This window comes from Schistocerca gregaria, chromosome 1 (genome assembly GCF_023897955.1).
Source record: "Schistocerca gregaria isolate iqSchGreg1 chromosome 1, iqSchGreg1.2, whole genome shotgun sequence".
Taxonomy (NCBI): domain Eukaryota; kingdom Metazoa; phylum Arthropoda; class Insecta; order Orthoptera; family Acrididae; genus Schistocerca; species Schistocerca gregaria.
Genome location: NC_064920.1, coordinates 489427670 through 489454796, shown reverse-complemented (window position 1 = coordinate 489454796; position 27127 = coordinate 489427670). Strand labels below are relative to the sequence as shown.

The window sequence follows — 27127 nt, the reverse complement described above, 5'->3', positions numbered from 1 at the left end:
GAATGCATACAGTACTGTTCAACATACAACAGAATTAGGTTGTCATTATACTGGGTACAATGCTTGATCTAATTTGTGCTGTGGTTGCCAGCTAACCAACACCGACTACTTCTGCGATACTGCAGTACAGGCATGAATCTATATGCCACTGCTGCTCGCTACCAAAATACTGAACATATACATCATTCCTGAACTGCTGGTAATAACACATACCGGTAGTTGACACCCCACAACCAATGCAGCAATTCATAACACAACCTCATTATAATTCTGTTAGCTGTATGAATCAAACATTATTATGTCTAAAACATTGTTTCCACCATTTTGCAATATATGGCAATAGTGGCAAGTGGTGATGCGGGTGGATGGTTGTTGGCGTCTTACTACAAACTTAAGCATCCGTAAACATAATACCATCAAAGTATTAGTCAATTTGTGATTGCATCATAAAGTTATTCTTGAATGAATATGTCAACTTACAAGCCCATTTCTCGTCGTTTGTGGGAGTTTCAATTTTCCATTTTAATATGAAGAAATCTGCACCTGAGGCTCATAAAATTCTGTGTAAGACTTACAGTGAGGACAGAATTTGGAGAGAATAACTTCAGTGCTCCAAGAATGGTGATTTTGATGTCGAAGAACATTATGGTGGAGGAAGAAGATTTTTGAAGCTACTAAAACTAACGGAAACAGTCACAGGAGAAGCAGTCAAAATACAGCGATAGACAAGAAAAGATTATTTTGCAGCATGACAGTCATCAATCCATATCACAAAACCCATCAAAAGATAATTGGAAATGTTGAATTGGGAAGTTCTACCCCACCTGCCATATTCAAGACATTGCTCTCTCTGACTACCACCTTTTTTGATCAATGGCACACGTCCTGGCTGACCTGCACCTCCAGTCATATGAACAAGCGCAATAAGTGAAGTGATTCAAGGGTGTCTTAAAAAGATGCTCAGTTCTTCAGCTGGAGGATTCATATGCTGCCCAAAAGACAATAGAAATTATTGGCCAGTGATGTAGAGTTTTTATATGTTTTTCACAATTAAGCTTTAAACTTTGAGAAAAACCACAGAAGCAATGGTGTTATCTAATACTACAATTGTTCCTAGAACTGTTGGTTTACTTCTAACAGCTTTCGGCTAGCTGTAGCAAAAATATGCACACACCCTCACTCACATCCACACGCCTGTCTCCCTACATTATGCTCAGTCAAATGCCTGCTCTTTACTCTTTGAATAAAGACCTGACAGTCGACTGAGCACAATGTAAGGAGACAGGCGTTTGTGTGAATACTTTCCACTTTTTTTTTTTTTTTTTTTTTTTTTTTTTAAAGGAAAAGAGTGCATTCCGAAACCTAGGCAAGCTCCATATCTCATGTTTGTGTGTCTATTGTCAAGGCAATGCTTCTGCATTTCAGTGAGTCGTCTCCTTTATCCTTAAATAAATTGTAATTTTCAACCAGAACTTTCCGTACATTTCTTTACAATTCACTTTAATGTCCCACTGACACAGAAGTTAATGCAATTTCAAAGCATATTGTGAAAACTGTATAAAAGGATTCTGCTAATACACAATTGCCAGAACTGTTAAACACTCCCCTTTACTTACCAAATACGTGAATAGTGATGCTTCCAATATAAGTGCCAGTTTAAAAGAAGAAAAGTACTGAATTATTACCAATTAATGATAAGTCTGTAGAAATTTATGGTTGTCAAATTTACTTTTTCTGGTTATGAATATACAAAGACACCAAAACTAAGGAGTATAAATAGGGTACATGAATCTGAACACACACACTAATTAAATTTAATGCCTTTATTGTAAAATTTCTTATTAAAAACATAAGTGCAATCCATTCAGTAAATAGATTCCAAAATGTAGACTACTTTGGCATCTCAGTTTGGAAAACACTTTCTTACAATGTGAAAATAAATTATTTTTTTTATATATATTAAAATATGTAAACTGCATGAACTGAAGAAAACACAGGCTGCAGTAAACTATTTGTCAACATGAAAATATATAAATTGTTCCTTAACTAACTTATACATAACAACATAACTTTATTTACATCACTGAAAGACATTTCAGTTGCACATTTTTATATAAATTGATATTTAAATTTTTTCAAGTCCTGAGTAAATACATTCAAAAGATTAGGACGTCTTTTTCAAAGCCACAGTATTCTCTAAATATTGGTAGACAAACAGCTACACTTTTCTGCAACAAAAAAATATGTTAGTTTCTGCGTAAATGTAAATGGTTTAAACAATATATGATCAAAGCAATGGTGACTTACTTGTCACTGGAGTTTGATCGAATGACAGGCATGGCTGGTTTTATGATCTGGAACAGGTTAATGCTTCTGTATATTCCAAGAAAGGCATTATACCATGAAAATAAGCTACTTTGCATGTATTTTTAAGTAAGTAACTATTTCCTCAGCTAGCAGTTTCAAAATCCTACAGTAAAAAGCTGTCCAACAGAGCAAGGACATAATGGTGAATGGTCTACTGTGACATCCTCACCCTGCCAGAGAAACTGCACGTTGCAGCACTAGTTTTAGATCTGAAGATGATGTGTGCACAATATCAAAAACAGGTGTGTAAACTAGACATTCTTCGTTTCATTATACTAACAGTGGCCATGGTTTCCCAAAGATGCAATGTCCTCTACACTGTCACTAACAGGTCACAAGAAAAATACATGGAACTTACTACATGAAAAGCAGTACCTTTCCAGAACTATTCCAATTATGCATTTAGTTTATTCTGAGTCCACTGGCCAGGTCTGCGATTAATGTTTTAATAAAATCCAAACAATTTACTTTATTTAATAAATATAAGGTGATCCTCTATCTACCAGGGGATTTGTAGATTACTGTGATTCAGATTTTTTCCTATGTGGTCAGTAACATCCTTATATTTTCAAAAACAATTTCCATTGTTCGATTTCAACACTTTTTTTCTTTTTTTCTCCTGCTTATGCACATACCTAAGGAACTGCATCATAATTAGTGCTTGGGGGGGGGGGGGGGGGGAGAGGTTGGGAAGTAGCTGACATAACAGTTAATGACTACTCACCATCCAAGATAAGTTATTAGTGTCAATCTGTTGAGAATTCTTCAATGTAAATTCAGAGAGGGAGCGATTTGAGTTGATCTGATCACTTGCACCTATGATTTAAACTATGATATATTGATGGTGCGTTGGTTAACATGAAGGAAGTATCCTGAGTCTATGGAAGTTTCTGGAGAGAAGCTTTTCTTTTCTGATGCAGAACATACTTTATCTATATCAGACTACCAAAATCCTTGTCCACACACTGATAATATGCTGATCAATTTTGAATACAGTGGAGTTACCCAGTTTTAGAAATGGAAGAAAAAAAAAAACAATGCTGTAAAACACAGTAGTACAGCATACACACCTTGCTTTTTGTCTGGTTGGAGACAGGCGGAAGAGCAGTGTCAGTCAAATGCTGATGTGGAAGCTCATATGTAAAATTTGCATTCGAGAGTTTCATGCAGTCTTCTAGCGTTCTGATGAACGTATCACAAGTTGCTCCCAGTAAACTCGTTGCTTCATCTAGTTTCTATAAGCAGTAAAGAAAAACAATAAATACGTACAATACCACCTCATACACAGAAATAAAGCAAGACTATATGCACATAACCAGATAATTATTGTACACACAATAATGGTTTGCACTGGCCTGTAGGATGAATTTTAGTTCTCAGTTCTTAAAAGTTAAGTATCGTTCACCTTGTTGAATACTGATTAACACACAAGCCAACATTACCAGAGTAATGTTTAGTCAGTCAATAATCACTTCAACTGATGAAGTTTCTGCAAAATCCATTTCTAAAAATGAACAACATGTGTTACATTACACTGGAAAACCACTATGAGGTGTATGTCAGTAGGTATGTCCCATCACGCTGCACCTTACAGTTTCTTCCCATTTCTTTTGTGTGCAGGGAGTGGAAAGAATGACTGCTTAAATGCCACTGTGTACAATGAGTCTGAGGTGGTGGCTTCCACTGAAGCTGAGTCAGTGAGTCTCACTTCATCTGCTGGGAAACACACATGTCCTGTGTCAATGGGAGGGAAACGGAAAAGGGTAGGGGTCTATTAATCATTGGCAGATCAAATGTACAGTGAATAAATTTACTCTATAGTGAAAGGGCAGCAAAGGATGGGGAGGAATTTCAGGTGCATACAGTGTGTATGGATAAATGTAAACTTTCATGGCCGGAAATGTAACAATTAATAAAAAATCCTGCAGTATTAGTCATGATTGAATGTGTTTCACATTAAAAACCCAAATTTCGTCGGCACCTGCGAAGAACATTTTCAGGGGATATCACAACTTTGAGTGTCTGATTCACACCCTGGCTTGCTACTGACTGCAGCAAAATTCCGTACATGTATGTTCTCGTGCAGTGATATGATATCACATGCTTTGAATACCTGAGTGCAAGTGGCTGTTGTTGGTTGCTATCATCTGGTGTTTCATTTTTTAAAGATTTTTTCCTATGCAGTCAATAACATCCTTAGTGAAAGTCAGATTTTTTATCAATCATGTAACAGTTCTAAGAATTTTGTCAGCTGGGTCTCTACTCTGTTTCCTACATGTCTGCAGATTTAATAAGTTTTTAATATTACTATTATAATTGGTAAGATTCAAACCACTACCACATTTCCCTTGTTAGCGGGGAGAACGACAATACCATCACCACCATACAGACGTTATATGGCAGTCCTCCTACTCATAGTTAAATTAATTTCTGGACACTTTGCATGCAACAATACTCTTATAGCTTCTACGTGGATTTCTTTAGCTGTAACTGTGTCCACACTACAAATGCCTGCTTCTTAAATTTGATAAGTCGCAACCCAATCTGATGAACTACCACTTAGCCACTTCCTGCATAGTTATCAAATTATTCAAACTTCACCTTCTGATGACAAGAGATTTGTGCTTGCCAGGGGTGGAAAAGTAGCCAGTGTAGAAGCTGTAAGAGTATCAGCTTGAACAAAGCCTCCAAAAAGTTGTTTAAGAGTTATTTAACTGTTGATGAGGGGAATGCCATAAAACTCTTGAATGATGCCAATATTACTATCATTCTTCCCGCTGACAAGGGAAGTGCAATGGTAGTTCTGAATGCAACCAATCATCGTAGTAGATTAACTACTTACTAGATCTGCAGACACATAGGAAATGGAGTAAAGATCCCACCGACAAAGTTCCTAGAATTTTTATGCAAATGAATAAGTTCTCTACTGACAGTGCACTTAGTAAAATCTGTTCAGTTCAGCTGCACTTCTGTTCACAAATCAGTGCAGATTTAGAAAGCATCACTCATGTGAAATTCACCTTCCCCTTTTCTCATACAAAATCATGTGAGCCATGAATGAAGGGCAACAAACAGATTACATATTTATAGACTTGGGGAAACACAGTGCCCTGCTGCAGACTGTTAACAAAGGTGCGAGTGTACAGATTAGGTTCCCAGGTATGAGTGGCTCGAAGACTGCTTATATAATGGAACTCAATGCTTTGCACTTGACAACAAGTGTATCTAAGACAAAGGAAGTGTGATAGGATCTTTCTTGTTCTCTACCTATTTAAATGATTTGACAAACACTGGGCAGCAATCTGCAGGGTTTTTCTCTTCTTTGTGGTGCACGGCAAGGTGTCATTGTTTAGTGAATGTAGGAGGATGCAGGATGACTTGGACAAAATTTCTATTTGGTGTGGTGAATGACAGCTTAATCTAAATGTAGAAAAGTGTTAATGAATGCAGATGAAAAGAAAAGCAATCCTATAATATACAAACACAGCATTATTAGTTTGCTACTTGACACAGTTGCTTGGATCAAATGTGTTGACATAACATTGTGAAGTGATATGAAAAGGAATGAACACCTAAGGACAAATATAAGGAAGTCGAAAGCTTGACTTCAGTTTATTGTGAGTATTTTATGAAAGTTAAGATCATTTAGAAATGAGACCACATATAGATCACTAGTGCAACCCATTCATGAGTACTGCTCAAATGTTTGGCATCCCCACCACGTTGGGTTAAGGAAAGACATCAAAGCAATTCAGAGACGTGCTGCTTAACTTGTTACCATTAAGTTTTATAAACTTGCAAATATTCTTCGTGAAATCACACAGGAATCCCTGGAGGGAAGGCAATATTCTTTCCTTGAAACACTACTGAAAAAATTTAGAGGACCAGCATTTGAAGCTGACTGCAAAAAGATTCTGCTGGTGCAAACAGTTTTCATATAAGTACTGTGAAGATAAGACTGCAGAAAGAGTCTATTGCTGACAAGATACTTTTTGCACAAGTCCCCGATAGCTGAGTGGTCAGCACAGTAGTCTGTCACGCCAAGGGTCCCGGGTTCGATTCCCAGCTGGGTCGGAGATTTCCTCCACCCAGGAACTGGATGTTGTGTTTTTCTCATTATCATTTCATCATCAATGGAAGGCAACGGGAAACCACCACTGGAATCACTTCCCAAGACGCTCATGCAGTGGACCTCTCTGATGAGGCTACACCCATGACAAGACCTGCCGTACGGCAGAATACAAATTTTTTTTTAAGGTACTACGAAGATAAGAGAAATTAGTGCTTGTTCAGAGGCACTTAGGCAATCATTTTCCCCTCACTCCATTTGCGAGTGGAACAGGAAAGGAAATGACTATCAGTAGTAGTAGTAGTAGTAGTAGTAGTAGAGGGGTTTTGGGCGCACAACAGCAAGGTCTTCAGCACCCGTTCAGTAACTTAGTGAGACGGGTGTCAAGAAAAATCCCAGAACAGGAATATAAAACGGAACAGAAAACATGGGTAACAATCGTTGAAATACATGTGCTCACCTACACCAAAGCGTGGGATGAAGCAGAGCGTCAGCAGTAAAACATGGACAACACAGGAAGAAAATGATAGAGGAAGCTAAAACAATGTAGCAGATGGAAGTGTCTGGTTGACCGCAAGGAAAAAAGGGGAGGAGTCAGCCACTCTACAATACACTAAAACCTCCAGCCTAAAATTTTAGTCCAGAGTCCAGAGACATCACAAAACTTAAAAACCCTAGACACACACGTCTCATCATTAGCTAAAACAGAAGGCAGATCCCCAGCAACTTGTGCTTCTGCCCGTGCATCACGGTATAAAATGCAGTCTGTTAAAATGTGCCGGACAGAGATGTGCACACCACAAGCATCACAAAACGGTGGATCCTCCCGCCGTAATAAAAAGCTATGTGTGAGAGGACTGTGCCCGATCCGAAGACGTGTGAGGGCCACCCCCTCCCGCCTGAGCAACCGGCAGGAGGAACGCCACGGCCGAGTGGTTGACTTTATCAACCGCAGTTTATTGGCCGACACCGCCAGCCATTCGTCCTCCCACAACTCCATGCACTTCCTGTGGAGTGCAGCGATGACTGACTGCAAGGGAATAGGACACTGGACCACATCCTGCTCTCTGGAGGCCTCCTTGGCAGCCCGATCGGCCTGTTCATTGCCCCAGATGCCAACATGACCAGGCACCCAGCAGAAGGATACTTCTGTACCCCGCCGTTGGAGCAAGTACAGTTGGTTATGTATCAGCTGGACCATCGCCTCAGTCGGGTACAGGTTCACCAGCGATTGTAAGGCACTAAGAGAATCGGAGCAGAGAAGAAATCGATAGCCCCGAACACGATTCATCTGCTCCAGTGCCTTCAGGATCGTGTGGAGCTCCGCTGCGAAAACGGTATATTCAGCAGGGAGACGAATCCGGGTAACTTGATCAGGGAACACTACAGAACAGCCAAGGAAATTCTCCTGTTTGGAGCCATCAGTGTACACGACAGTGAAACCGTGATGCACATCTAAAATGTTAAAAAACAGACATTGGAATGTAAAATCTGGTGTGCGATCTTTCTTAAAATTAGCCAAATCTAAAATAAGTTTGGGTCTCCAGAGGAGCCAAGGTGGGGATCTGCTCCAACCGCGACGCAAAACACGAAGACCAGCCATAGACATCGCAGCGAGGCAATCCTGTGCGCGAATCCCATAGGGCTGCGTTGCACGTTGCCGGTTATGAAATAACTGTGCCAGAGGAGGCTGAGCAATGGCAGGATATGCAGGGCTGTATGGTGTGGACAAAGTTTTACACACCTGGCGCACTGTAAGTAGCCGTCGCCACATAGGAAGTGGCGGTTCACCAGCCTCTGCACAGAGGCTTGGTATGGGGCTAGTTCGAAATGCCCCAGTGGCCAACCGAAGCCCTTCATGGTGCACAATGTCCAACATCTTTAAGTAAGAAGGCCTCGAAGACCCATACACCGTGCACCCATAATCGAGCCGAGATCGCACAAACGCCCTGTAAAACTGGAGCAGACAAGTCCTGTCAGCTCCCCATGTACTGTGGCTAAGACATTTTAAAATACTTAAAGCCTTAAGCGACCACCGTTTCAGGTCTTTAAGATGAGGTAACCACATGAGCTTCGAGTCAAAAATGATCCCCAGAAACCTCACCGTGTCCTTAAAAGTAAGAATAGTGTCCCTCATCCGCAACTCAGGAAAGGTTAAAAGCGAACGAGAATGGTTAAAAAGAACACATACAGACTTCTCGGTGGAAAAATTAAAACCACTCTTCTGCGCCCAGTCATCCAAATGTCTAATCGTAAGTTGCAACTGACGAGTTGTCGTTGCAAGGCTTGAAGATGAGCAAAACAAAGAGAAATCATCCACAAACAAAGAACACTGGACAGGACTTTTCACTATGGACGTAATGCCATTAATAGCGATGGCAAAGAGTGTCACACTTAAAACGCTACCCTGAGGGACACCGTTCTCCTGCTCAAAGCAATCAGACAGGACGTCACCAATTCGGTATCTAAAATATTGTGGCGAGAGGATAGACTGAATAAAAAGAGGAAGACAACCCCGAAAACCCCATTCGTGAAGTTGCTCCAGGATGAGACGCCTCCAAGTGGTATTGTAGGCCTTCTCAATGTCAAAAAATACACCTAGAAGGTGATGACGGTGTAGGAAAGCTTGTTGTACAGCCGCCTCCAGTAGGGCCAGGTTATTGAAGGTGGAACGAAACCTCCTGAACCCACAATGAAAGCGACTAAGGAGTTGCTGGGATTCTAACATCCAGACAAGGCGGCGGTTGACCATCCGCTCCAAGGTCTTCCCTATGCAACTAGTGATGGCAACACTACGGTAGCTACTCGGGCTCGCGCAGTCTTTCCCAGGTTTTAAAAAAGGCATTAAAACCGCCTCACGCCACGCGTCTGGAAAGTGACCCGACGCCCAAATTGCATTAAAAAGTGCGAGGAGGATTTCTTTCTTGCGCATTGTGAGGTGCCATAGCATACTGTAATGGACCCTGTCATGCCCAGGGGATGTGTCACGAGCTCTAGACAATGCAGAATCCAGCTCCCACATAGAAAATGGGCAGTTGTAAACTTCATGAGAGGTGGACTGGAAGTCCAGACTACATCTCTCAGCAGCGGCCCTATGGCGCTGGAAACCTGGATCCTGACTGGTTGTTGCAGTAACTGTGGCAAAATATGCTGCCATAGTCTGGGCAATGTTTCGCGGATCCTTGTGGAGAGTGCCATTATTCATTACAGCAGCTATGGGACACCTCGGCCGAGACTTGAACCGACACACAGCCGCACGCCTGGTCCTGATTGCAGAGCGGCAGTCGTCACTCCACCAAGGCACAGGTGGCCTCTTCCGGGCGCCCATGGACTGTGGAATGGATGCTGCAGCGGCGTGGTGGACCGTTTCGGTAATATGATCCACCCACACCTCAACAGTCGCACAGTGTTCGAATTGGGCCAACTGGCTATAAAGTGTCCAGTCAGCTCCACTGAGCACCCATCGTGGTGGTCTCCTTTCGGGGCCCATGCCATCTGGCAGGTGAATCCAGATGGGGAAATGATCACTGCCATGCAAGTCAGCGACCACTTCCCAGTGAGCACTGGCGGCAAGAGCTGGAGAGCAAAGTGAGAGATCAATGGCAGAGAATGACCCAGTCGCTGTGCAGAAATGAGTACTCTGTCCTCCATTGAGCAAGTAGGCACATGATGATAGGAGAAGCCTCTCAATTGCTCTACCCCTGGGGCAGGTAATTGCAGAGCCCCAAAGCACATTGTGGGCATTAAAATCACCACAAATAATGAGTGATTGGGGGAGCTGTGTAAGAAGGTCGGTGAGGGCCACTTCATCAAGTGCGTAATGTGGGGGCAAGTAAAGTGAACAGACAGTCAATGGATGACGTACTTGCACAGACACAGCGACAGCCTGTAAAGTCATCATAAGCGAGAGAGGCGAAAATACCTACACCTCCTCTAGCTCTCTCTCCTCGCAGGTCGTCCTTTTTGTGGAGTGTACAGCCCCGCAGCTCAGGGGAGTATGAGGGATGGAAATAAGTCTCCTGGAGACAGAGACACAGTGGTCTACCCTGAGAGAGAAGACGAAGTTCCTCCACATGCGTCCTGAACCCTTGCAAGTTCCACTGAAGTATGGGAGCCATCTATGTTGGGGGTAGCACCTTCATCCTGTCTCTCCGACGGGGCGGGGAGACCGCAGCAGGTGGAGGGTCAGGTGTGGGGTGAGCTGATTGCCCCACAATACGTCGTATTCCATCAACTCTGGGGAAGAGTCAGATGAAGCCTCACGTAAAACAACAGCCGCATGGTCAGACGGTTTACCACGGGATTTGACCCGGTGTTGCTGCTGTACAGGAGCTTTCAGTGGTTTGGTGGGCTTTGGGGGAGCTGATCTGGGAGTGGTAATTGGCGCACTGGGCTTGGGAACAGCCGCAGCTGTTGGAGGCGACAGGGGCTGGCTCAAGTTCGCCACTATACCCTTGTCTGCCGTTCGAGTAGGGGCTACCGCCTCTGAAACACCAGCTGTGTTGCAAGTGCACTGACAGCTGCAGGTGTTAGTGCCAACACTCACCACCTCGGTCTGCGTTGAGGCATCGACTTTCGGAGTAGGTTTCTGAACCAGGGATGTGAAAGATGTAGCAAATGTGGGAGGTTGCATCGACTTATAGATCTTCTTGGCGTCACCATAGGGGATTCACTTGGTTGTTTTGATTTCCTGGACTTTGCGTTCCTCTAAAAATATTCGGCAGTCCCTACTCCAAACAGGGTGGTTCCCAGAGCAATTAATACATTTAGCCGGAGACGAGCAACCAACTCCTTCATGAGCAGCCTTACCAGAGTTGCAACAAGCCGCTTCGCCTTTACATCATAAGGTGGTATGCCCAAAACGCTGGCATTTAAAACAGCGCATTGGGGTTGGGAAATAAGGCCCCACACTAAGGCGAAGGAAGCCAGCTTTAACATGTTCAGGAAGTTTTGTGCTACTGAAGGTCAGAATAAAGGAGTCGGATTCGACAAGACTGCCATCAACCCTCTTCATGATGTGTTGGACATCAACGATACCTTCCGGAACCCACTCCCGTTGCAGTTCGTCCTTGGGAATGTCAACTATATCCCAGCATGTCACAACACTTTTGCTGTAGTTCAAGGTGCTGTGCAATTCAGTGTCTATGGCATACTCTCCAAAACATTTAGCAGTTTGGAGGTTAGCTGCTTGCTGGGAAGTAGAAGTTTCCACTAGCAAGGTCCCATTACGTAAGCACTTCACCGATTTCAAGGAGCCACAGATGCCCTCCAATCCCTTTTGTATATAGAAGGGCGAAACCTTCTCGAAACTACCCTCCTTCCGTTTTACAATGAGAAACACATTCTGAGTACCAGAATGCATCCTGTTACTAAAGACTTCACTTGTCAAAGATGTGCTGCAGTCAGGGGGACTGACTGCACTAGCCCTCTTCAGAGACTGGGTGTTAGAACCCTCCAGTGGCCCACCCTTTCCGCTGGGAGGAGGAAAAGAGGATTTCGAAGGATCCATCTCGGTCCCACGAGCAGCTAGGGAACTAGAAATCCACCTAGACAGAGCCCTGCGTGCCTAGGTAAGCCTTATACAACTGAGGTGCGGCAGGTTCCCTAGAGGTTGCCCGCTAATGACTGTTCCACCTCAACAGCCATGCATCTCATCGGCGCGTAGCACACCTTGAGACTGAGGGATTGTTTATAGAGGTTTATTCCATCCTCACGATCCGGGCGGCCAAGCTAAGATCCCCACTCCCTGAGACACACAACATTCCACCGCCGCACCGCACGGTGGTCGTTGATGTATGCCCAGAGCTTACAGTGACAGGGGACTGGCGGCACTTACTAGTCCCCAGCTCAGGAACCCCGGGTTCGCCAAGCCCGTACCCAGCAAATGAATGCTGAGCCCCTGGGGGGGAATGACTATTATTAGTACAAGATACCCTTTGCCATGCACCATACCATGGCTTGTGGAGTACGTATGCAGATGTAGATTAACACTGCCCCATTATGAGAATATAAAGTGCATGGATTGTCTTCACGGGCAAACACTTGTTCCAAGACCACAGTGATAGTGGCAGTAGTGACCTGGACATGCGAACCATAAGGAGGGAGTAAGGAAAGTAATAAATCATGACCAACCACATGGAGATCAAAACCGAGGCAGTGAAATCTAAGTGGATATGCTTGTGTGGTTCTGCACCATCTGGCCAGGGAGAGTGCTGCTGGAGAGATGCAGTGATGATGTACCTAACAGGTGGAACATTGGCGGCCCAGGTCATGATGTCAGAGTCAGTATTTGGCCAGAACCATTATGTCACATCAAACTTATCATGCAAAACATGCTCTAATGGGGAACGTGCAGGAGGTGCAGCACTCGCTGCTGAAGCAATTGATTTAGGTATGGTTAATGCTGCTGTAGCCAATAGGGACAAAATTTGCACCCGGGAGGCAAGTCAGACCACCTGCTTTGTATAAAGTGAATAAGGGTCATAACTTTGAGTTATGAGTGGCAGCCACTACATGGTGTGATGTTAAGGGAAAGGTAGAAGTGTCCAAATAGAGATCTAATTCTAGCTGGAAGCACACTGACTCATGTTGGTCGAAGGCCAGGTCAGAATCCATGGGGAATCGGGACAGCAAGTCCGTGTTTGCATGTTATATCGCTGTTCTACAATGGATGTAATAATAATAATGGTAATGGTAATAACAATAACAATAATAATAATCTCGCCCCATAACATGCCTACCAACAATATACAAAATATTAACTTCAGTCATTACACAGAAATTAATGACACATACAGCACAGAACAAAATTATAAATGAAGAACAAAAAGGCTGCTGCAAAGGAGCACAAGGATGTAAAGAGCAACTGATAATAGATGCAGAGGTGACATATGAAGCTAAAACTAAACAAAGGTTGCTACACTACGCATACATTGATTACCAAAAAGCTTTTGATAGTGTACCCCACTCATGGTTACTACAAATATTGGAAATATACAAAGTAGACCCTAAATTGATACAGTTCCTAAATGTAGTAATGAAAAACTGGAAAACCACACTTAATATCCAAACAAATTCAAATAATATCACATCACAGCCAATACAGATTAAGTGTGGGATATACCAAGGAGACTCATTAAGTCCTTTCTGCTTCTGCCTTGTTCTGAACCCACTACCCAACATGCTAAATAATACAAATTATGGATACAATATTACTGGAACATACCAACACAAAATCACACATTTGCTATACATGGATGATCCGAAACTACTGGCAGCAACAAATCAACAACTCAACCAATTACTAAAGATAACAGAAGTATTCAGCAATGATATAAATATGGCTTTTGGAACAGACAAATGTAAGAAAAATAGCATAGTCAAGGGAAAAACACACTAAACAAGAAGATTACATATTGGATAACCACAGCGACTGCATAGAAGTGATGTGAAAAACAGATGCCTATAAATATCTAGGATACAGACAAAAAATAGGAATAGATAATACAAATACTAAAGAAGAACTAAAAGAAAAATACAGACAAAGACAAACAAAAATACTGAAAACAGAATTGACAGCAAGAAACAAGACAAAAGCTATAAATACATATGCTATACCAATATTGACCTACTCATTTGGAGTAGTGAAATGGAGTAACACAGACCTAGAAGCACTCAATACACTTACACGATCACAATGCCACAAATATAGAATACATCACATACATTCAGCAACAGTAAGATTCACATTAAGGAGAAAAGGAGGAGGAAGGGGATTTATCGAAATAAAAAAACCTAGATTATGGATAGGTAGACAATTTAAAAAAATTCCTTATAGAACGAGCAAAAACTAGCAAAATACACAAAGCAGTCACTCATATAAATACATCGGCTACACCATTGCAATTTCATAACCACTTCTACAACTCTTTAGATCACATAACATCAACAGATATGAAGAAAGTAAATTGGAAATAGAAAACACTACATGGCAAGCACCCATATCATCTAACACAGCCACACATGGATCAAGCCACATCCAACACATGGCTACGAAAAGGCAATATATACAGTGAGATGGAAGGATTCATGATTGCAATACAGGATCAAACAATAAACACCAGATATTACAGCAAGCATATTATTAAAGATCCCAATACCACAACAGACAAATGCAGACTTCGCAAACAACAAATAGAAACAGTAGATCACATCAAAAGCGGATGTACAATACTAGCAAATACAGAATACACCAGAAGACATGACAATGTAGCAAAAATAATACATCAACAACTTGCCATACAACATAAACTAATAAAACAAAATGTTCCCACATACAAGTATGCACCACAAAATGTACTGGAGAATGATGAAAACAAATTATACTGGAACAGAACCATTATAACAGATAAAACACCACCACATAACAAACCTGACATCATACTCACCAATAAAAAGAAGAAATTAACACAACTAATCGAAATATCCATCCTGGATGGTCTGGACTATTTTATCTGCTGGATACAAACATTGCAATGAGTGAAGGGCACTTAGTGAATCGGAACAGACAAGAAATTTAAGACAGGAAGAATGTCTCATCTGTTCCAGTGCCTGCAAGATCGCAGACAATTCTGCATCAAAGACAGTAAAGTCTTAGGCAGTCGGGCCTTGAGGACACAATCCAAAAAAACAACAGAGCAATCAACGGAAACCCCTTGTTTCGACCCATCTGTAAAAACGGCTACATAGTCGTGGTGCTTAGATAAAATGGCAGAAAATGCTGCATTAAAAATTATGGCAGGAGTGCAATCTATCTTATACTGCAATAAATTAAAAATCACTCCGGGCCTCTTCAGTAACCAGGGTGGCAGGCGGTTAAAACCCAGGATTTGGGGTTGAACAGACTCCACACGAAGGGATTTTAGCACACATCGCACTCGGATCACAAATGGCAATGTAGCCTGGGGACGGTGGGAAAAAAGGCGATCCAGAGGTGGATAAGCAACAAGATGGTGAGCAGGCAAGGTGGGAGCTGCAAGAAACTGACAAGCCTGGTGCACCAACAGGAGCTGTCGCCGGATGGTAAGTGGCGGTTCCGCAGCCTCAGCACAGAGGCTGGGTATGGGACAGGTCCGATAAGCACCCATGGCCAGTCGAATCCCAGCATGGTGGACAGTGTCAAGGATCTGCAAATAAGACGGCCTCGCTGACCCGTACACTGTGCACCCATAGTCCAGCCGTGACGCACAAAAGCTCGATAAAACTGAAGGAGATGCGCCCTGTCCGCTCCCGAAGACCTGTGGCTGAGGCACTTGAGGATGTTCAGTGCCTTCAGGGTTCTGGCTTTCAAGTCACTTAGGTATGGCAGCCATGACAACCTGGAGTCAAAAATTAGGCCCAGAAACCACACTGTGCCTCTAAAATGTAGGACAGTATCCCCCATATGCAAAGCAGGCAAAGTAAAAAGACGACGAGAATGATTAAAATGAACACAAATTCACTTATCGGCAGAAAACCGAAAACCCGTCTTTGCAGCCCACTCCTCTAACCGCTGCACTGTTACCTGCAACTGACGGCTCATGGATGTAATTCTGGATGAGGAACAGAAAACAGCAAAGTCGTCCACAAATAAGGAGCACTGTACTGGACTTCTCACTGTAGACGTTATGCTGTTGATGGCTATGGCAAAGAGGGTAACGCTTAAAACTCTGCCCTGGGGAACACCATTCTCTTGCTCAAAGTGATCAGGCAGTGTATTATCAACTCGGGTCCAAAAAAAAAACGCTGAGACAGGAAAGACCGAATGAAAATGAGGAGGCAGCCACGAAAGCCCCATTAATGCAGTTGTGCAAGAATACAGTGTCTCCAAGTAGTATCATATGCCTTACTGATATCAAAGAAGATACCGATACAGTGATGCTGACGGAGGAAAGCCGGCTGAATCGCCGCCTCTAGAAGGGTAAGGTTGTCGACCGTGGACCGAAATTTTCAGAATCCACACTGAGAGCGACTAAGGAGTTGCCTGGTTTCTAACAGCCAGACCAGATAACGGTTACCCATCCGTTCCAGGGGCTTTCCGACACAGCTCATCAAAGCGATACTACAATAACTACTGGGACATGTGTGGTCCTTTCCTGGTTTGAGGAGAGGGATGAGGATTGCCTCCCTCCACGAGGTGGGGAACACTCCTGTCTGCCATATGAGATTAAAACATTCGAGGAGGATTTCCTTTGACGCTGCTGGCAGATGATGAAGCAAGGAGTACCGGATGCGGTCGTGACCTGGTGCAGTATCAGAAGTCTTAGTAAGAGCCGATTCAAGTTCCCATAGGGAGAAAGGGGAGTTGTAGGCCTCAGAACTGTTCGACCGAAAGTCCAAGTTTGTTCTCTCGACAGTCGCACTGTAGCGACGAAACGCTGGATCCTGATTTGCAGTGGCAGTACTTTGTGCAAAATGCTCTGCCTGCGCCTGAGCAATGGCTCTGAGTGTCGTTTGGAGGCATCCCTGGTTCAGGACTGCAGCTATTGGAAAACGACTGCGTTGACCGGAAATCCTCTGGATGGCTTCCCATACTTTTGTGGAACAAGTGAAACGGTTGATGGAGTTCAGGAACTCCTGCCATGAACTTTTCTTGCTCTCCTTAATGACACGGCATGCCCTGGTTCTCGCGATTCGAAAGGCGGTAAGATTGACCGCTGTTAGGCGGCATTTAAATCGTCAAAGAGCTGCACGCCTGTCCCGGATAGCTGAATGGCACTCTTCTGTCCACCAAGGCACAAGGCGCCGCTTAAGAGGGCCAGAAGACTGTGGTATGGACAGGTCAGCAGCATGATGGATCACAAGTGTGATGTTATCCACCCATTCCTGTATGCTGTTGTGGCGTTCAAACACAGCCAACCGACTGAACAGTGGCCATTTAGCCCTGCCAATAAAATAGCGACCTCTGCTCCAGCAATACACCATCCAGGAGATGAATGCGGATGGGGGAGTGATTGCTGGAATGAAGGTCGTCAATGACCTCCCAGGGAACAGAGTCGGTGAGGGTAGTAGAGCTGAAAGATAGGTCAATGGCTGAGAATGACCCAGTAGCAGCAGAGAAATGAGTTGGAGTACCAGTGTTGAGGATGCACAACACTTCAGACATTACGAGGCTCTCCAAAACTCGACCTCGAGCGCAAAGAGAAATGGAGCCCCACAGGACATGATGGGCATTGAAGTCGCCCAGGAGGAGAAATGGACGGGGGAGTTGTGTGATAAGATCTGTGAGAGCCTCTAAGTTCACTGCATTCAGAGGAGGTAAATAAAGGGAGCAAATGGTAAGTCACCGACGTGAATGAATTTCAACTGCAACTGCTTGCAGGTCAGTATCCAGGGGGAGAGCAGAGGAGTGGTGGTCATTATTGACAAACACGGCGACTCCGCCTTTGGCTCTTTCTCCAGTCAGGTGATCTTTGCGATATAACATATAGCCCCTTAGTACAGGAGCATCAGATGGTTTGAAATGTGTTTCCTGTAAACACAAGCATAGGGGGTATTGCCGTGCTAGGAGGTTCAGTTCCTCCACATGTGCCCGGAATCCATTCATGTTCCACTGTATAATGGGAGCCATCTATCAGGTTGGGAGTACCTTCATTCATTCTCACTTTCTGTTGGGGGGGGAGAGCCCACAACAGATGGAGGCTCAGTTTTGGGGCGAGAAGATTGCCCCAGTCTGACATCAACCTCCATCGCCTCTGAAGAGGAGTCAAGAGAGATTGACATCCACATCAGCAGACTGTATAACTTCAGTCTCCTTCAGCGGGCGAGTCTTTACCTTTGGCTTTGGTTTAGATTTTTTGGTCTGAGGTGGCACTGGAGTCAAAACCTCAGAAGCAGTAGGAGGTGTAGCAGTGCTTGGCAGTACACAAGACTGGACCCGGGAAGGGGCAGGAAGGTCCAAGATGTCAGCTACCACGGCCTGGTCAAAAGGCTGGGGAGGAGCAGCAGGCTTCACATGAACTGCAGCAGCACACGTGCATTGAACAATGCAGGTGCTAGTGCTGACAGTAGCAACCTTCGTTTGTGTAGCAGCATCAGTTTTCAAGACTGGCTGTTTCAAAACGGAAGAAAAGGAGGCAGCAAACGTGGGTGGCTGCATGGACTTTTAGATGTTCTTTGCCTCACCATATGGGATGCGTTTTGTGGTTTTAAGTTCCTGGATCTTCCGTTTCTCAAGGAAAACTCTGCATTCCCTACTCCACATAGGGTGATCCCGAGAGCAGTTGACACACTTGGGAGGAGAGGAGCAACCAACTCCCACATGGGCGGCTTTACCACAATTCCTGCAAGTGGCTTCCCCTCTACAGCCGAGAGTAGTGTGTCCAAAGTGTTGGCATTTAAAACACCGCATGGGGTTGGGGTAATAAGGCCGTATACCGAGACGTAGGAAACCTGCCGTCACATGCTCTGGCAATTTAGTGCTGAGTCAGTCTTTATGAGAGTACCATCCACCTGTTTCATAACGTGTTGCACGTCGACAATTCCTTCCCGGGACCATTCAGCCTTCAGTTCATCTTGGGGAATGTCAACGAGATCTCTGCAAGTCACAACACCCTTGCTGCATTTCAAGGTGGTGTGACATTCAGTCTCTATCGCAAACTCCCCAAGAAATTGTGCTTTCTGAAGGTTCTGGACTTGTTGGTTGAAACCTCTAGTTTCCAGCAAGGTTTCATTTCGCAAGCGGTTGACAGATTTTAAAGTGCCAGCAATGCCTTCTAAGCCTTTCTGTATATAAAATGGTGAAACTTTATCAAAACTCCCCTCCTTTGTTTTAATTATGAGAAACACATTCTGCAAAGCAGTTTGCATTCTGTTACTAGTAACTGAATCAGGAGGACTGGCTACATGAGCCCTCTTGTTGGATTGGGTGTTAGAACCCACCAGCGGTCACCCTTTCCGCTGGCAGGAGAAGAATAAAAGTTCGAGGGTTCCATCTCGGTCCTACAAGCAGCTAGGGAACTAGAAGTCCACCTAGAAAGAGAACGCCACGTGCCTAGGTAAGCCTTATACAACTGAGGCGCAGCAGGTTCCCTAGAGGTTGCCCACTAACAGCTGTTCCACCTCAACAGCCATGCATCTCATCAGCGCGCAGCACACCTTGAGATTGAGGGGTTGTTTATAGAGGTTTATTCCATCCTCGCAATCCAGGCGGTCAAGCCAAGATCCCCATTCCCCGAGACACACGACGTACCACTGCCACGCTGCACGGTGGTCGCTGAAGTATGCTCAGAGCTTACGGTGACAAGGGACTGGCGGTGCTTACCAATCACCAGCTCAGGAACCCCGGGGTCGCCAAGCCCATAACCAGCAAATGAATGCTGAGCCCCTGGGGGCACCACACTGTGAGCGACAGCACTAGTGCATGATGGGAGTGGCAACTGGGTGGGAATAAGGAGGACGCTGGGGCAGGGAGGGGAAGGGGTAGTAGGGTAGAGGTAGCAGACATTGACATGCTGCAGGTTAGAGGAGGGCAGGGGAGAGGTGGGGAGGGGGCATTGGGGAAAAGGAGAGAAGTAAAAAGAGTTGATACGATTGTGTAATGAGGGCTGTGTAGTGCTGAAATGGGAACAGGGAAGGGGCTGGATGGGTGAGAACAGTGACTAACGAAGGTTGAGGCCAGGAGGGTTATGGGAACGTAGGATGTATTGAAGGGAAAGTTCCCACATGCACAATTCACAAAAGCTGATGTTGGTGGGAAGGATCCTTATGGCACAGGTTGTGAAGCAGTCATTGAAATGAAGGAGGTCATGTTTGGCAACATGCTCAGCAACAAAGTGGTCCACTTGTTTCTTGGCCACAGTTCGTCGGTTGCCATTCATGCGGACATACAACTTGTGCGTTCTCATATCCACATACAATGCAGCGCAGTGGTTGCAGGTTAGCTTTTAGATCACGTGACTGGTTTCACAGGTAGTCCTGCCACTGATGGAATAGGTGATGTTTGTGACCAGACGTGTAGGTGGTGGTGGTGGGAGGATGCATGGGACAGGTCTTGTATCTAGGTCTATTACAGGGATATGAGCCATGAGGTAAAGGGTTGGGAGCAGGGGATGTGTAGGCTCGGTGGATGGCAGAATGCCACTGTGGGAGGGGTGGGAAGGATAGTGGGCAGGAAATTTCTCATTTCAGAGCATGACGAGAGGTTGTCGAAACCCTGACGGAGAATGTAGTTCAGCTGTTTCTGTCCCGGGTGGTACTGAGTTATGAGGGGAATGCTCCGCTGTGGCCGGACGGTGGGACTTTGGGAGATGATGGGAGACTAAAAAGATAAGGTACTTCACTGTCCACCAATCTTACCCTACTGTCTGTCCCCCTCCCTGCCCCAGCCTCCTCCTCACCTCCACCCAGTCATTATGCACTGGTGCTGCTGCTGCTCACAGTGTGGTTTCAGCTGCCTGAGACTGCAGACGTGTGTGCGAGTTTTGGGAACGTAAGGGATTGGTTCAAATAATGGAATATCCAACATCAGGAAAAGGATAGATGACAGATTCCTCCTCAGCATAAAGATCACATGTTGAGTTACAGGCAGGATCAATGGAAATACTGTTACACATTTAGCTCTTGGCTAAAGCCTTCTTCAGAAAACACACACACACACACACACACACACACACACACACACACACACAAAAACCAGCCTATGAGTACAAGATGAGAGTAGTGGAATGCGTGCTACCAAGTGCTATCTTAATGACTACAGTGCTGTTCTGGTGCACACACTTTCTGATATACAGGACTCTGACATGACTTGGACTGGACTTTGCTTGAAAATACAAACTTTTTTAAGTTAGCTTGTACTGTTTCTGAGGAGCGCTGCATGTGATTATAGAGAATGGCAACCCATTTTTTTCTCAGCTAATTTAAGTTGAAAAAAGAATTTTTTGACAGATATTGTGGAATATTCCTGCTTCAGGACCCTTTAGTTTCTTGAAGTTCCTATATGTACTCTTCAAAATGGTGTTTGTAATGGAGATGCATTCTAAATAGAGACCTGTCACTTAGTTTCTTTTGAAGGACAACCCAAATATTGAGATTTTGGTAGGCACTTGCAGAACATCTAAGGAGACCTGCAGTAAACGAAACCATGATGTGTCATTGGGTGAGGCATCCGTCATCATTGCAACAAGGTCACGTAAACCTCTGATATCCTGTGTCCAATCTCAAGAGATCACAGTCAAACACCTCATTGCACAACTGAACATCTCTGTTGGTAGTGCTGACACTAGTCCACCAGCTGTGGTACACAGAAGTGTGTGCCTGCTGGGTTCCTCGCTGCTTCATAAAAGACCATGAAAAATAACAAAGGATCACCTGTATGTTGACACATGAGCTCATCACTTCGAACTGGAAACAAAACAGCATCTATAGAGTGGCGCCACACTACCTCTCCTCCGAAGTAGTAGTTCAATGCTACATCCTCAGCTGGTAAACTCGTGGTGGTGATCTTCTGGGACTCTTAAGGCATTATTCTGTTTGACGTGCTCCTTCATGGTGCAATGATCAACTCTGATGCGTATTGTGCTACCTCAGAAATTTGAAGAAATGTCCTCAGCGCATTTGCCACAACAAAAATGCAAATGAACACCTCCTTCCCCATGACAAGAGTCTGGACACCTGAGAGCAGTTTATAAAACTTCACTGGACTGTTTTCTTCCATCCAACCAACAGCTCAGATCTCACACATTCTGACTTCCAAATGTTTGGTCGAATGAAGGATACACTTTGCAAGAAGCAGAATGTGGATGATGATGATGAGGTTATTGATGCAGCAAGACATGGTACCAATGGGCATTCAGACCCTCTCAGTAAGGTGGTGTAATGCTGTCGCATTGAATGGATATTATGTTGAAAAATTGGGCTTTGTAGCCAAAAGAGTGGGTAATAATATGGTGTACTGGAATCTTGAATAAAAACCAACCTGCTTTCATAAAAAAGTGTTACATTACATATTGAACACCCCTCGTATATAGTGTTGCAAATTACCTCCACTCTTAGTGTGTATAGATCTCTTTCTTTAAAAGACACACATTTCATTTAGTATTTCCTCAGTTATGTTGGGTTTATTTCTATCCACAATTCCGTTAAAGTGTACTTTTTTATTCTGCAATTCAGACTGTCCCCACGAGCCAAGTAGTTTAAAATGCTTTAAAAACTGCCTCCCTTCCTCAGCACTTAAGGGATGAGACCTGACAGTTCATAAAATTTCAGATTCCACATCCCGCTGGTGCCAGTATCAGGAAGGATGGTGGGCAGGTCTCCAGCCAAACCGAGGTCTGCCTCGATATCAGTACATAAGATGGACATATGCCAAAATATGCTGAACGAAAAGTGGTACATTACAAACCTGACAGGGCGGTGAATCCTCCCGCTGGAGGACGAAGCTATGTGTTAAAGATTATGTTCTATGTGCTGTCTCATTAGCAGGAAGTTCTTTCCATTGGTGAGGTTGGCAAGAAGTCCACCATGACTGTGTGGTCAATTTGAGTGACTGCAGTTTGTTTTCTACCACCTCCAACCATTCAGTTTACCACTGACATGACGATTCATTTGTCAGATAATAAATGACGGTGTGCACGAGGCTGGCAGAACAATGTAAAAACACCAACCTGACATGCTTCTTTGGTTGCTTTGTTGGCTATGTCCTTTTCCTGAATCCAACATGTTCAGGTATCAGCAAAAGTTCACCTCTGTGCCCCAGTGGTGGAGCCTCTGAAGAGTCATGGATGAGCTGGATCAACAGGTCTACCAAATACATTTGGTGGACCACTTATAGTGCACTGAGCAAGTCAGAACAGATGAGAAACCTTGTATTGTGATGCCTGTGAATCTATTGCAGTGCTGTAACAATGCCATTCATAATTTATAAATTGTTCTGGAAGGCGCACTTTGAAAGCCCTTATCAAGGAAAATAGCTGAATCACCAAGGGCGTCCTCTTGCTGAAACCATCCACATGGACAATAAAGAAATTTTGATAGCCTATGCACTTAAAATTGAAGAAAATAATGTACTTAAAATTGAAGAAAACAGGGTGGTAAGTACATAATCTAGGGTATACGTTTTCATGCACAGACAAGAACATGGCAAGTGCTATAACCCAGTTTCTCAGACATTTTTTTCAGTGGACATGGAGTCAAATCAACAGAAACTGTAGCTACTAGTCAGTTCTCATTCATTCATGAAGTTTGCAGGTAGTATGCTGTACTGATGGGTGTTTAAATTAATTATTGTGCAAGTAATGGTTGAGGCTCATGTTAAAACTGACTACTTATTACCATATGGCTGCAAATTTTACCCTCACTAGAAGAGGTGTTTTTTTATGAACAAACTACTGAAGTCAAAATATCTAGTACTTACTTCCACCTCTGGTCCACCCTCTTTCATGGCTGCTGTTTTAACCATATGGACTTGCTGCATCAACAGGTCACAGTACAATCTTAACTCAGACTTTTTTGTCTTAAGGGTATCAGGGTTAGAATCAGCTGAAATTTTAAAACTGTATAAAGCCAGTGGAATGAACAAAAAGGCCTGTTAATGTACAAGCTATGGAACAAGAAAGTATACATAATTTAATCAACCCGCAGTGCTAATGAAATGAAAATATACAGTTATACTGAAAAAAAATTCTTATAACATGCCATATGGTCTTCAGGCATTGATTGTTTATATGCTTTCCTAATTTTTTGCAAATTTAAGTAGTCAGAAATATCGACCAGAGTTGATCATAAAAGATTCCTTGAATGGTGACAAGTTACCACACTCCACTGTTTATAGTGAAGCTACACAGTAAACGTATGAGTACTAAGAGCGTTTCATATAAAAACAGGAATGTCTCAAAACTGGGCCACTACAGAGCACAATAAGTGAAAGATAAATTTGGAAAGCAAACAAACAAATAAGAGCCTATACGGCAATACTTCTAATTAAAATTCAGTAACGAGTGCACGAAATAACATCTGTAATAATTAAATAACATCAGAAACAACAATGACAAATCAAACAATTACAAAAAAGTTATGCTTCACACATACAATGTGCTGCCGAAATACTTATTATTGAAAAGGCAGTCAAATTACTTTTGTCATTAAATACTTTAATATTACTTGCTAATTGCAAACTTTAATGTCTTGGACATTTAGCGATAAAGTTTGGAGTACTAATGTTCATATGCTATTTTATAATTCAATGGTAACGAATTGAACAGTGAAACATCCAAGTTCGGGGTGTCTGAGCATACTGATGCATATGTGGAATAGGTGCAACAGGCTTGTATGTGACAGTAGAAAATTGTTACAAGCTTTAATATGACTTGAACATATATGCTTGAAACTACAACTGTGGTAATGAAATTGTCAAATGAATGATAACTGCAGGGTGTTCCAAATGATCTTCACTTTTTGTTTATCAGCTTAGTTACTGACAAAAATGGCCACTACTCAAGAGAAGGCATGGGTTGTAGAATGGTTGACAGAGACCAAATTTGACATCCAGTTCTAGCAGCACTTCTGGATACATTAAAGAAGCACCGCACCTTCAAGTCTGCCCATCTGACAGTGGTACATGAGGTTCAAGGAATCAGGAAGTATCATGAACAGCACAAGTTCTGGGTGTCAGCATGACATGCAAAAGGAGAACGGGTGCAACAGGCTTTTATCAAGAGCCCAAACAATTCAATCCATCAAGAGTATTTACTGTTGCAGCTACTTCCAACCAACGTGGGCTGGGTGCTACACAAGAGACTGAAGCTTTATACTACGAGCAGCAGCTACTGAATGTGCTTCAACCTGATGACAGGCCAAAGTGCAGATGATTTGCAAATGAGTTTCTGAGTTACATCAACAATGACCCGGACTTTATGAAACGATTTCACAGATGAAGCTTAGTTTCTTCTTTCTGGGAAAGTAAATCAAAACAATGTGAGGAGCTGATGCCCTGTGAACCCTAGTTTTACCATGGAAACACCTGATACAATAAGGCCATAAATGTCAGAGTGGAAATTAGAATATGGTTGACAGAAGGAAATGGCACACAACACCAACATCTTCAAACATGACTGTCTAATACAAGTGTGTTTCACCAAATACTATAACACACATCTACAAACAAGATCCAACTCAAAAATATTGGGTCACACAATTCAACACACCTATAACACACGTCAAACCAGATGGATGGAATAAGATGCTTCCCTTGACCCCAAATGGTATAGCATCTAACAGCTTAATACATACAAAATTAAATTCATTTAGGTGAAGGTAGGACAAGTGGTTGGCTGTAGTCCTGTTGAAGACACTAGTCTGGCATTTGCCTGGTGATCTTGCAGCAATAAGTGTTCAGCATTTGTCTATCCTTGAAACAATATCCTTAAATAGCGATTATTTCATTTACCTGGTAACCTAATACAGGACAAGGAATACACAGTTGTAGTGGCAGAGGACACTGAAATAGCCATCTAATGTTTTTGAGAGCATCGCTAGGTCAGAAAAGTGTAATTTACTGTGTTGTTACATTTTTACAATACACTAAAAAATAAATAAATAAAAATTGCTTGAGACCCAGCATTTAGAAGCAACCATTACTACAAAGAACTGTTTTTATTGTGCACCAGAATTTTTAAACACGTAAAATTCTAACTTTTTCTTCAAATGCTCTAGATCAATCAATCAAATTCATAGTGTAAGAATGGTAGATGTATCTCCTTCTCTCTTGTGTTCAATTTAAATAATGCAATGTAACAATTAACCAGTCCTCTGGCAACAACGAGAGAGGGAGCTGTAACCAGTACCTGAATCCTTCCGGCTTCTAGTTGTTACACATGCCTTAGCGCTGCCTAATGCTACAAGCCACTGTTGACGTTCTTGAGATGATGGTGCTCTCAAGTAGATATGCTGTTCTCCTGGTATGACGAGATCCATGCGAGTGTTATCCACGGGGTTCACTGCAACAATACCAGTAATCTCTAAACTTACGTACATAATAATTCTGTCGTATATGTTTACAGACTAAACTTACCTATTATTTCGCACGCTGACACCTTCATTGACCCCTTACATCCTTGATTAACTTCGTCTTGAGATTTATAGTATGCAAGCACGCCATCATCTAAGATAAACCACCGTGTCTGCCATCCTGTAACAATTATTATATACCAAAGTTTCCTAATTTTCTGCTGTACAAAGCTACCTTTGAGAGCTAACATACCGCTCCAATAGTTTGTCCACTTCCAAAGAACTCCTTCCATATTAAATCCAGCAGGATGTCATAACTGACAATTTTCAGGTTTCAGTGTACGTCCTTTCATCAGACCATCAAACTGACTGTCTTGTTCTCCTACTGTCAAAATACCTTCCACACATCGATTATGTACTATCACGCACTTCCACCGCTCGCGTCTTCCACAACGTCAACGTCAACAAACGAAGTATTTCTTTGACATTCATACGGCGGCATCACCAACAGCTCGGATCAAAGTATGTATGTTGTGACAACAGCAGCTGCAACTTGCTTTGTAGACCTCCTACATTATCTAGTGTCAACAATGAATAAACATCTTGAGAAAGACTTTTGTTGAAACTATTTTCAACCACAGACACGAATTACTTAAAACGTTTACGTTGTTATCAACGAAACTCTCGACTTCTCATCTAAATTATCGG

General features: G+C 43.2%; 1 protein-coding gene across 2 annotated transcripts; it reads right to left on the bottom strand.

The window, feature by feature from the left end:
• Window positions 1-1808: 1808 nt before the first annotated feature.
• LOC126353804 (pleckstrin homology domain-containing family A member 3-like) lies at window positions 1809-27127 on the bottom strand. 2 transcript variants are annotated; one of them, XM_050002913.1, is made up of 7 exons: window positions 26673-27127; window positions 26484-26600; window positions 26257-26409; window positions 23829-23953; window positions 3438-3602; window positions 2308-2354; window positions 1809-2228 (listed from the first exon to the last, which is right to left on the bottom strand). In XM_050002913.1, exons 1-7 carry the CDS (start codon window positions 26710-26712, stop codon window positions 2219-2221), a joined length of 657 nt encoding a protein of 218 aa, XP_049858870.1. In that variant the 5' UTR covers window positions 26713-27127; the 3' UTR covers window positions 1809-2218. The 2 variants fall into 2 exon arrangements, with proteins under 2 accessions (XP_049858870.1, XP_049858861.1); XM_050002904.1 differs by having other exon boundaries at window positions 26257-26430; window positions 26673-26982.